The following is a 12,889-nucleotide window of genomic DNA, read 5'->3' on the forward strand; positions in this document are numbered from 1 at the left end:
ACTTCACTTTTTATATTAGAGATATTTTTAAAAAAATGCTTAAATGTGTAATAATTAGTAAACTTTATCATTAAAATTTTATATTCAATGCTTTGAGTCAGTTTATAGAATAGGCTTGCAACAGTAATAACCAAGCCAGATTGCATTATACAATCATATTTAAATAATGAGCAATGTATTATATTTTTATAAAGTCTTACATACTAGAACAAAAGTTTGGGTTTCCAAAGTATTGCAAAAAAAATTATTCAGTTTCTATATACAAGGTGGCCCAAGAGTAGGTTTACAGGTTTACCACCCCAAACTACAGCCTAGTGTTTTTTTTATATACTATACTACATAAACTACTATTTGTTTATCAATCATACTACTGCTACAAGTGTTGATATTTACTTGCTACACTACTTGCTATTATTTACAACAGATACTAGTATTTGACCTATTGTATCTTTCATCATTTCATGCCTTGTTCTAACTAAATACATTGTAATAAGAATTAAAGTAACACTGTAGAGAAACCTAAAACAAGGCTTTATTAAGCTAGAATGACACATGAACTGATGAAAGATACTAAGACAATAACACATTAAAACACATTCTCACAATGTTACACCAACATAAACAAGTATCAACTATTTTATCACAATGTAGCTATCATAGCTATCATGTTTACCATTAAAACTGATAATTTATACTCTGAGGAATGTTTTTATTGGTATTACTAAGCAAGTAGCTTCCACCATATGAAAGGTAGTTTAATAACTGTAAACTTACTTTTGGGTCACCCTGTATATCAACATCTGTAACAAGTCTTTCTGTAAAGCTTGCTAACCTGCTATTTCTATTATGTTTGGCTTTTATAGTAAAGATTTCAAGATTTGAACACTATACATGTATTTCTACTTAACATTGGTTTAAAGTACCGGTATATATATATAATCCTTACCTGTGCAGTCTTGTGTTGCAATTGGTCTGTAATACCCAGTTTGGCATGAACATGAATAACTTCCTGGTGTGTTAACACACTTTTCATTCTTCAGACTATTGCAGCTACTGGTATTTGTACACTCATCTACATCATCATCACATGTTGGACCAGTCCATCCCTTGTTACAGAGACAAGTTCCATTTGTTTTGTCACAAGTTGAATGAAAGCTGTTACAGTTACACTGTTGGCTACAGTCTTTACCATAGAAGTTGTCACTGCAAGCTGTGGAGATACATATGAATCTTGTCACTAGTAATATTAATTGTGACAATTATTTAATCACTATTCTTCTTCTTCAGTCCGATTTCGAAGCTATACTAAAGAGCCAACAAGAAGCTTTTTAACACAAAACATTTAGTATAAACTTAGTAAAATAAAATAGATATGTTCTTGTACATATATTAATTTTTTAAAATAGCTTTTATATAGGCCCACATTCATGCTAATATGATGCTCAGGGTATTCATTTTTGGATCAGTGGGGAAGGGGGGATCCGGGAGATGGTTTTCTGTGCTGCCTTTAGGCACTCAGTAAACACAGCTCAACTCGAGTTGGGTATCAAACCTCTAGCTCCTTTGCTATGTAGCTAAGCCAAGCTCTAGCTTACTTAGCCTCTTGTTTAAATATCCCACACTGAAATGTATTTAATCAAAATATAAATCATGTTAGTATTTAAATCTTTAATTCAATAATATACTAAATTCAACAGGATAATCACTATAAGTATGCACAGTGACCAGATTGCAATACTTTTGGTATTGAGACCAAATATAGTATCAGTACAACTCCTATGTTCAGCTCAAATGAAATGTTCATGTCAGGTATAAATATATATAGTTCGTCCATCGTGGTTCTATGATGATCACTTTGTCATCCAGGGGGCTGAGGGCTTTGCACAGGGGTTTTATGCTTCCTCATGTGGCTGGTGTGTCCTATGTGAGCCTGGAATGTTCAGCTGCACACTGGGCAGGTTATTCCAGCTGGAGCTAGAGTCATGGACTTTGCTTTTCTTCTCTGGCATTTTTCTTCTGCCAGCGTGGTTCTCTTTTCCTCAGCAACCTGTGTGCCAGTTTTCACAGCGCGACCCCATGATGCTCTGTCATGTGCCTCTGTCTCCCAGGTGGCTGAGTCTATGCTGAACGCCTTCAGTGAAGCTTTGAGGGTGTCCCTGAAGCGCTTTCTTTGACCACCTTGCCAGCGCTTTCCTTTGCTTAGTTGGCCATACAAGAGTCGTTTAGGGATGCAGTGATCTTCCATTCTGCAGACATGTCCTGCCCATCGTATCATTTTCATTTTGTTAGAAAGAGGACCTTTACTTAAAAGAAAAGCTGCAACTCACATATATATATATTACCCATGGGTCTTTATTTGTGTTATCACTGATTTTATCACTGATATAGTGTATTAGAAACAATGAAACAAAATAATAATGTTATAAATGAAGCAAATGTGTGAATGTTATGTTTTGCGTATGCGTGACCTTTCGGTAGTGTCTAGTGTGTAATAAACACACAATATCATGAATGGCTTTTAAATGTAGACGAATAAGTTGCTGCATTAGGGAACAAATTTTTGTAAAAACTTTTGAAACACAAATTTGAAGGTTAATTTTATTAATGAAATGAATGGACTATATTTTGTATGCTCATGTGTTATAGTTAAAAAAAAATATTTGCGAAGAGCAGATCTATCATCTTAGAATAAGATCTAGGCTTAGAGAGATTTTCTGTTCCGCGCATGTGTGACCTGTGTCTTGTCTCATGTAAACATGGCTATATGATCTAGATCCATGACATAGTAATACTTTCATAGAGTTGGGCAACTTTTTTTTTGAGGGTCTTAAGTTTGTTTTAGAGTTACTTTACATGTTACTTTTCCAGTTAGTATCCAAGGAACATTTATGCCAAGTTTTTATCAAAATTGGTCTAACGGTTTTGATTTCTATTTGGGACATACATATATACATACGCCTTACTTTCTGCTTCATATTATAGATAGGCTATATAAGTAGTTATATTATAATAATTTATTCATTGTTATTAAAATTTTAAGGACGTGACAACTGTCTATAAATATTATTCTAAAATAAAGAAAATACTTTAAGAGACTATATGATACACTTACACTGGCAAATAATTCCATTGGCAGCCAAAGATTTACCAGGAGGGCAGGAACATATAACACTTGTATTGTCAGGTGTTTCACTGCACAGATCACTACAGGAACTAGAGCTGCACAAGTCTACATCTGATACAAATAATACAATTTCTATATAAAGACATCACTAAATATGAAATGAAAAAAAGAAATATATTAGAAACAAAAATAGTAAAACATTATTTAAACCTAAGCCTCAATCATTTTGCAGAAAATATAAAAAAAAAAAAAAACCTCTACAGGTTCTCAAATCACTGTTTAAAGCTTGTCCTTTAGGACAGAAACAAGTTTCATTGCCATTCACATTAATACACTCTTACTGACAAAGTGAACTGTTGGTGCACACACTGGTCACTGTGAACAAAAAAAGATTACCATCAGAATGAAACTCAAATTTTAAAATGACCTATCAATAAAGATGAATGGACAAGATATCCATTTTTAAATTTGAGGTAATTATGATAAAAACCAAGAAAAAGTTCCCTTTAGAGATCTAATATCATAAAGATTAGAATATGTAGAGCTCATGGATTATCTGTGGTTGACAGTTAATGAAGTGGCCTGATCAGCACAATGATTCTTTTCTTCTCTTTCCCTAACATATCATGCACATCCTTTAGAACTCAAACTCAGTACAGTCTAAAAACCTGATTTAATGTATTTCTAAAGCAAGACTCATATTACAGATAAAAGCAGTGTTTTAGCTATTATCCATCGCATTTCCAAATCAATTACAATAATTAATAACATTCTTCATTTTGTAATTGCATATAAATGTTTAAAGGAATCAGTACTATTTCTTTTTTCAACTTCACTGCTACTAAGGAGCCAACATCTCATTCAAAGTCTCAACTATTATCTGATAAAAGCCAGGAAAATCGATTGTTTTTCACAAATAAGATAATCTTACCATCACATGTATATCCATCTCTGTTGAGGACATAGCCAGGTGTGCATGAACACCTGTAGTTGCCCAATGTGTTGATACATACACTTGTACATCTGTCTATTTGTCGAGCACATTCATTGATATCTGAGTACCAAAATACTGAAACACTAGATTAGATGCATGTTATCTTTTAGAGGATCTACTAACATAGATCATTATTAGAAAAAAAAAGTTACATTTTTCAAAACTAAACTAAACTTAACTAGTGAGTGTGCTGAACCACACTTCTTATAAATTACCAATCAAATTAAAACAAAGGCTATAAAACAAAAGGTATTTCCTACCATCACATGTGTTAGTTGATGCATTATAAGCAAATCCTTTATAACAGCCACAGCTGTAGCTACCAACAGAGTTCTGACATGTCTGCTGACAAGTGTTTAACCTTGGATCCAAACATTCATTGACATCTAAAGAGTTCAAGCAACATTTATGACATATCACACATAAAGTTACGGTACACTAAATAAATAAATAAAGGAACAATATGTTAATTAATTAATACAATTTGTTGAATGAACATTTAGGAAAAGTTTTCAAACATTCATAATAAGAGTTAACTACAATTATTTTATTTTTTTTATGAAATGACATTGAACTATCTGTGGTATCTTACAACTAGATAAAAATTTGTTTTGATAAATTTCTCTTAATACTTTTTTTTTAGAAACAGTTCTTGTAAGAAAAAGTTCATATCAATTATTTTGTTTACTGACCTTCACACAATGTGCCATTAAGTCTGTAACCAGATTTGCAAACACATGAATCAGGACCTATACGACTCACACAATCCTGTCTGTCATTACACTGTAATTCCCCATTGGTACACTGGTTCACATCCACATCACAGAAAACTCCTAGGGTTGGGAAATAAGATGGAATAATTAGATCTAGTTCTTGGTAGATTTATTTAGTCGCATTTTAAGTGTTTTCTTGTGAGAAAAAAGTATTATTTATATGTTCATTAAATCTGATTTTACATTCATAACAATAAATAAAGGATAATAAAAAATACAATGAATCTTACATCACAATGTCATTGATTTGTTTTACAAGTTTTGGATGTTCCTTCAGATTTGAATATAATTACATCCTAGCCTAAACTCTTACAGAAATAAATAAGAATTTCTATCCAGAGCACAGAGTTAACATAGCATTATAATCTTGTATATACCTATATATCCAGGTCTACAAATACATCCTCTAACATTATCACATCTTAATGCTCCAGTAGAACAAGAACAAGATCTTGAACAATTGACTCCCCAAGTTGTGCTACTACAGTCTGTAAGCAGGAAACATTGGAATCAATGTCTTGAAACATTAAACACAACAAATGTATTTTATTTAAACAAGAAAATATATTTATATTACTTAAAAAAAAAAAAAAAAACAAGCTTATATTAAGCATAGGTTTATCAATTAGTTTGGGTCAGTCATGTAATTAAAATCGTAATAGATCTAGACTAACAATAAAAAAGCATTTATAAAAAAAAAAGGAAAGGAGGGGAAGAGGGAACTCATGGCTCAAGCCAACATGATAACCATTCTGCTAGTGGAGAGCTTATGAACACAAAAAATGTATAGTTATCTGTTGTTTCTATAGTCTCGACCTATTTTTCATGTTTGTGTTCACTCAGACAATGACCTACAAAGTAGACTAATTCAGCTTATAACACCCCTTCAGCCAATTACAATTTATTTCCCTTGTTTGAGATACAAAACAAAATAATTAATTACCCATAGTTAATTAACTAATCGGTTAATTTTTTAAATTGATTCTTGTGTTGTCAGGTAAAAGAAATAAGCTTGATCCGAGATTGGGTATGGGAGAAATAACTGTTTACCAGAAAGACAGACAGAATGAGTTGATATAAGCTTTGTAAAAAAAATCAATATAACATAACAAGAAATGAAACATTTCTATTTAAAAAATCTCACAGATCACCAAAAAAAGCATTTGAAAGCATTTCCATAAGAGTTTTTAACCATTGTTTTATAAATAGTATTTAAGATTTGTTATACTATTGCAGTTGCGTCCATCATTGTCCAAACTTGACCCAGGGGGACATGAACAGCTGTATCCTGGTACTCTGTTAACACATCCAGACTTGAAGCTGCACAAGTTCTTTGTTGATACTTCACATTCATTGATGTCTGTAACCAAATTGTGACAGTGAATGTTAATCTCATTTTAAAACTTCCTATCCTAGAAAAGATTCCAGTTATACACTAATGACATAATTAAGATAAACCTTACCTTCACATGTGTCTTTGCCAACTAGATTGTAACCATCAGCACAAAAACAATATGAAGTGTTCTGTTGAAAGTCTACTGTGCATCCTTGAGAGCAGTTCAGTTTCTCAAAATCACTGCATACATCTTTCACTGAAAGTGTCAAAAAAATTCATTAGCTTTTTATTTGAACATTATAATACTTAAAGTAACTATTAAAAAAATAAAAGAAAAAAATGCAAGGCCAATGACACTAGCTCCAGCTTGAATAACCTGCCCAGTGTGCAGCCGAACATGAGGAGGCAAAAAAAAAACCCAGTGCAAAGCCCTCAGCCCCCCCCCCCCCCCAACCTGGATGACAAAAGTGGTCATCATCAAACCACAATGGACGAACTATATAAACAGAGAGAGAGAGAGAGAGAGAAAAAGAAAGTTGGAGTAGAGAAAGAGAGAGTCAGGGATAGATATACTTAATAATTACCTAGTAGACATGTTAGCCTATCATCATTTAATCTATACCCGTAGTTACAATTACAGTTGTATTTTCCAGGCACATCAACACAGATTTGTTGACATTGATGGTCCCCATTAGCACATTCATTGATATCTGAGGAGATTGTAACAGAGCAACTTGAGTTTTTTTTTTGGATTCAATGATTTCTAAAACATTTTATTAGCTCTAGAATTAATGTCTAAATTGATAATGAAGTTTATCAAGAAAATAAATCTGTGTCATGAGTGTCAATTATTTGATGTGAAACATACTAATGCAGTCCCCTTTATCATTTCTTGCATATCCAGGCTTACAGTTGCAGACATGACTACCAAAGTTATTGACACAATCTTCAATAAGTGGGTTGCAGTTGTTTAGGGCAGGATCAACACATTCATTTATATCTAAAACAAAATAGAATAGAAACAAATATAGCATTTTTAGGCAGTAGTGATAAATGTATACGTTGTTATATTTTTATAGTATTTGAGGAGATGAGACGTTGTTCCAGGAATGAGGAAAGAATTTTCTGTTGGACATAACTTTATAAGTTTCAGATGTTCCATCAGGCATTAAGATTATTATGTCTTAGTCCAAACCTCCTGCAGGATGGCGACAAGCAAATTTCGCACCTATGGCCATCAAAACGACAATCCTAAACACATGCTATATACCAAGGCAGCCATCATCCTGGCTGATTATGTTAAGTGAAAGTAATCTCTTTAGATATACCTAAAGAATAGGGGTTAAAAAATGCTCTATTTTCTTTTGATTAATTTTCTGGATAGTAGTGACATGGGATAATGAGCTCAAGACAAGAATTTTTATGATTTAGGCATGTTATAATTTAAATTTCATGAAAATATTAATATCTATCATAATAATACTTTTATTTTAATTTGGATTTTAAAATATTAACTACATATTGTCTAGATCTACTTCATTTTTAAATTCCATAATCAAAAATTAAATTAAAATTTAGTTTTCTAAACATTAATTTGTTTTAAATAAAAATGGCATGCATTCACTTCTCTATCAAACAAAACATTTTCTGACAACAAACAAAAAAGTAATTGAAGTTTAATTATAACAGGGTAGTGAAATACTAATGAACAAAATGGATAATTTCAGCAAAATGTGAAAAATAATTACAAAGAGAAAGAGTTAAAGGAAGTATCAACAAATCTGTTTAAAGTAATAATTCATACAGCCCTAAATGACTTTAAAAAAAAAGGAAAAAAAAGCTTAAAAGACAACATCATTATTAATGTAGTATTAGTAGTCAAAAGTACTGACCTTGACAAGTTCCATTTCTAACATATCCAATAGGGCAAACACAGGAATAGCTTCCCAAAGCATTAACACAAACATCACCAATCAAACAGTTGTCTGTCCTTAGTGTACACTCATCAATATCATTGTTGCAGTTGACTCCCTCCCAGCCTATGTCACATACACAGCCTCTGACAGGATCACATGTCCCGTGCCCACTACACTGATAGGATTGATTGCAGTTGACACCATAGAAGGACTTCTCACAAGCTGAAATGTGTAGACCTTTCTTATTAAGTAAAAAGCTTGACAGAAAAAAAAAAGCAATTTATTATCCTTGGATTTCAATGGAGTTAGCATGTAAATTACTATTCATTAATATTTTGTTTGGTTAAAACCACACAGTTACTTTGAACATTTCCAGAAAACAGTGCTTGCAAACATCATCATAAATGTGTATTTTTATAGCTATTATAAATTTTACATTTTAAACACAGCATTTATCATGGGATGATAGCATTAATAAATGACTTTTATAAGACATTAGAGAACACTTATTGCAAATGTAAATAATTCTTCAAATTGAATTTTAAAAGCTTTTTTTTTTCTTTCCCAATAAAATGAAGAAAAAAAACAAACTTCAGAACAAATGGAAAGAGTGTTTTTATTTTTGCCAATATATTTTAATATTAATGTACTAAAATAAATGCCAACCTGTACAAGAAGTTCTATCTGCTTCTAGTTTAAAACCAGCATAACATGAACAAGTAAATCTGCCATAAGTGTCTGTACAAATTTGACTACAGGGCTTCTTGGCAAGACTGCATTCATCTATATCTGAAGAGGAAGAGAGCTTTTTATTTTGTAATTGCAGTAAAGAATTCCAAATAATTTATTATCAATTTTGCAACATATAATATTGATCTTAAAAATATTCCTAAATTATTTTATGATGCTTACAAAAAGATAATATAAAGAAAAAGATGTATAAACCCTACATAAAACAAATTAAGAAATCAGAAATTACACTTAGTCTAATATATAAGAAAAGATCATATAAGAAATACATTTCTGATTGTTTTGTCATCTAATTTTGTATAATGCAAGAAAACTTATAATTGTATTTTATATTTACTTGTGCATGTTTTGTTATCTCCCTGAAGTGCAAACCCCACTTGACAATCACACCTTACTGTACCATTGTTAACAAAACATAGCTGGGAACAATTCAGGGCTTGGCACAGCTCTACATTACTTGAATCTGTAAGTTATTTTAGGTTGAGCAATATTAACAAGGAACTACAAGTATTATTCAATAATATATATATATATATATATATAATGAATGTTTTTAATATGAAAGAATAAAATTACATTTGCAGTTAAATTTTGTTTTCTCTCTTTATCTTAGAAAGAATGCTTAGAATTATCGTAATAATGAAATGCTGAGCATTTTGTTAGTGGTGTGAAAATATGCACAAACATGTACATGCATGTTATAATATAAGACAAGTTAAGTTTGCCAAGTTTTTGAAGATCACAATAGATGTGAGCAACTCAAAATACAATATATTAGGGCCTTGAAGTTTTCAAAATTAGTACAAATCAATAAGCATCAAAAGAAAAAATATTTTATCTTCAGCTTACTTTTTTCACAAACTCCACTTTGGAGAGTATATCCATTGAAACAATTACAAGAGTAACTTCCAATTGCATTGACACAAGTTTGTGAGCAGTCATCTATGTTCTCTTCACATTCATTGATATCTAGCACAGAAAAAAATCAAACAGCCAAAATATGGGGTCCAAATAGATCTAGTTTACAATTTTACCACTATTAATTCATAGAAATAGAAAACAATACAAATGTTACCATCACAAATGCTTGTGTTGAGTGTATTCAATCTGAAACCAATGTTACAGCTACAAATGTAGGATCCAACAGTGTTTTCACATCCTTGTGGACATGTCAAATTATCTTTACATTCATTGATGTCTAAGAAACAGAATGTCAGAAATAGTAAAAACAATCATCATTTTCTTTCTATGAAAATTTTAAAAGCCCATAAATTTAATTACATGTTAGTTTGATTAATACAAATATTTGTCTTATAAACTTCCAGATTGTCAGAGTAGACCATCCATGTTTTTTTTTTTAAAGATAACTACAAGGTACAAAAATTAGTTTATGTTTTAAAAATCATGTAAATGAATTAATTTTATATTTTAAGTTGATCACCGTCAAATTTCATTAGTGTGTTTGAGAGACTTAAAACCTCTCTTCCAAAAGCACTGGACATTTCCTGCAGTTGTGCACAGTGATAATAATAATCTTTATTATCCATAAGGAATTTTGTCTTACAAATTGAGCATTACACACAAAAAATTATAACTATAAAAAACAAAATATACATTTTGTGAAATATTTTTATCAGATAGTTGAAATGTATTTAATGATTTGAATGCAAGGAGTTTTTGTGTCTGTTTGTCTTTGTAATGAGTGTCTCGTGATGGTAAAATGACAAAATCCTGACTCTAGGGTGCTTTTTATTTCTAAAATGTTTTTTCTTTCTTATGAATGTTTTTCACAAACAGATGCCCAAGTGTTGTTTTTTTTTACCATTAACTTTACTAGCAGCATGCACATATATCAACATACAGGTAAAGAACATGTGGCTTCACAGACTTGTCATGTTTTAAGTTGATAACATGTACTATTTAATCATTTAACACACGACATTTAACAAACAAAATTATAACTTAATATTATTGTTTCAAATGTCTAATAAGGGTAACAGATTACATTTTTCTATACAAATGAATACGAGAATCTGGGATTCAACATAATTAATTTCTACTAATGAACTTACAAAAAAAAAAAAAAGTCACGTTGGTGTATCAGCTAACTGACAGTACCAACCCGCCACTCCCTCACTCTCGCGTTCTTCATTTCTAGACTAAATCTAATTGCTTTTAAGAACCAATCAACGTATAGATCTAGACACAATGTGTTCCCCCACCTTTTCTGTTCCTCCCCCCCCCCAACCATGACCTCCGTGACCCAACAGGACGGCTTAGCGTGACATCCGTGACAGCTCGTAAGCTAGTCAAGAGAGGGAAGAAAAAAAAAGGATACGAAATGCGTAACGCGACGGGTTAAATGCGTATTTGCGTACTGACGGTCATTTTTGGGAGATTTTGCGTAACGAATAAGCATTTTGCGTAACGGTAGGCAGGTCTGCTCACAGCTTAAATAGAATAAAATCTGCTAAATTTTAGAAACAATATAAAAAAATCCCAATCAATAGAGTAAAAAAAAGTTTGTAGTACTCCTTTTCAGACCTTGTGATCTATAGAGCAGATGATGTAAGTATCATCTAATTCTATGGCCAACAGTTAACAAGGGTGTCAGGTGGCCAGCACAACAACCAACCAACCACATTTACTTTTCCCAATTAATGTCAAGTAGGCCTACCCATATGATTAGGGTTGGGTGGATTCAGAGGTGTCCTAAAAATCCAGTTCAGAAGTAAGTTCAAACACCAGCCTTTACTGAGATTTGAACCCAAAACCTCTTGGTTCAGAAGCCAAGCACATTAAAACTCAGCTACCACACTGCTCAATTATAAAATGTCTAATAGATCTAATGAAAATTGCAATTTAAAAATTAATCTGCTATCATATTATCTAGACCTAGATCTTGGAGTATCCTGTCTAGTCTCTACTCTAGATTTTTTTTTACTAGATCTAGAATCATTTAGATTACATTTCTACAACTAGACCAGACTTGAGACTAGTAATATTGTAATATTTAATTATGAGTATGAGGCTAGTAGTAGTACAACTACTCACGCACTCACGGTACTAGTACTGGTAAGTAGTACTACTAGACTACTAGTTACTAGATCTACTTAATACTTAGACTTAGTATTTAGTTTATTTAGACCAGATGACTATAGAGTCTAGTAATAGTAATAGATCAGATGATCTAACTACATCTACCAGATTCATTTAAAATTTATTACCGAAATCGTCAGTAATTCGTCAGTTAATTGCCGTCAGTGGCGTCTGTTAGAATCTGTTTACTAATCTCAATTGCAAGAGAATCAACAGAATCATCTAGACTTGATATGGGAATTTGAAATCTATCAATTTTCCCTGAATTTCTATGACAAAACATTGAGTGTTGCCATTTCTTTTATTTTTAGATCTAAATATTAATGTCACTGTTTTTGTTTACAATGAATCATGAAAGGAATCTACCTAGGAGTAGGAGACTAGGTCTATTCGTAATTTCAAAACAAATGAGTTGACTGTATGTAAGCTTAAAAAGTTTTTTCTTTTTAAAAGCCACGAAATTAAACTAAATTATCAGTTACCAAGGATATTTTTCAATACATCAATAGGTTTTATTTAATTTAAAGATTAAACGTATTTTAATATCCCGAATTTCATTTTCTTTGTCAGTTTTCTGTAGATCTATTCTTCTTACATAGATTCTAGATGTATGGCGCAACTAGATCTAAATCCTCCACACCCCCATTTTTTTTTCCGCGGAAACGCTTCAAAGACCAGGTTAGGCGTCAACTTTCCTTGGCTGACAGAAGAGAGCACCTGGTTGCATGCGGCCTCAGAACGAGACAGCTGGAGGTCACTTACGAAGGCAGCGGGATACACATTTTAAAACCAAAAGAAAATCTGCTGTCGAGGACAAACGCAGACGGCGAAAAGAAAATCTAAATCGACCATCTGCGGACAATGGTTATGCTTTGCCTGGATGTGGCAAAATATGGG

General features: G+C 32.0%; 1 protein-coding gene across 4 annotated transcripts; it reads right to left on the reverse strand.

The window, feature by feature from the left end:
• Positions 1-1,069: 1,069 nt before the first annotated feature.
• On the reverse strand, positions 1,070-10,879 carry LOC129923900 (fibrillin-1-like). Of its 4 annotated transcripts, none has more exons than XM_056016841.1 (17): positions 10,335-10,878; positions 9,969-10,091; positions 9,743-9,862; positions 9,231-9,356; positions 8,810-8,932; positions 8,120-8,365; positions 7,096-7,227; positions 6,812-6,937; positions 6,355-6,483; positions 6,120-6,251; positions 5,269-5,379; positions 4,811-4,951; positions 4,379-4,504; positions 4,056-4,178; positions 3,466-3,499; positions 3,113-3,235; positions 1,070-1,210 (listed from the first exon to the last, which is right to left on the reverse strand). In XM_056016841.1, the coding sequence occupies exons 1-16, from the start codon at positions 10,438-10,440 to the stop codon at positions 3,214-3,216; spliced, it is 1,920 nt and encodes a 639-aa protein (XP_055872816.1). In that variant the 5' UTR covers positions 10,441-10,878; the 3' UTR covers positions 1,070-1,210; positions 3,113-3,213. The 4 variants fall into 4 exon arrangements, with proteins under 4 accessions (XP_055872816.1, XP_055872817.1, XP_055872819.1 ...); XM_056016842.1 differs by having other exon boundaries at positions 1,194-1,210; positions 3,380-3,499; XM_056016843.1 differs by lacking the exon at positions 1,070-1,210 and having other exon boundaries at positions 3,167-3,235; positions 3,470-3,499; positions 4,056-4,201; positions 10,335-10,879.
• Positions 10,880-12,889: the final 2,010 nt, after the last annotated feature.

This window comes from Biomphalaria glabrata, chromosome 18 (genome assembly GCF_947242115.1).
Source record: "Biomphalaria glabrata chromosome 18, xgBioGlab47.1, whole genome shotgun sequence".
In the NCBI taxonomy this organism is placed as follows: Eukaryota; Metazoa; Mollusca; class Gastropoda; family Planorbidae; genus Biomphalaria; species Biomphalaria glabrata.

Bases quoted from the DNA above. Each gene is read 5' to 3' on its own strand.
- LOC129923900 (XM_056016841.1), bottom strand. From the start codon at position 10,440: ATGGATAATAAAGATTATTATTATCACTGTGCACAACTGCAGGAAATG. The intron at 6,252-6,354 runs GTAAGGTTTATC...ATTTGGTTACAG, and splicing joins TGGCAAAGACACATGTGAAG to ACATCAATGAATGTGAAGTA. The intron at 3,236-3,465 runs GTAAGAGTGTAT...TATTTGTATCAG, and splicing joins ACCAACAGTTCACTTTGTCA to ATGTAGACTTGTGCAGCTCT.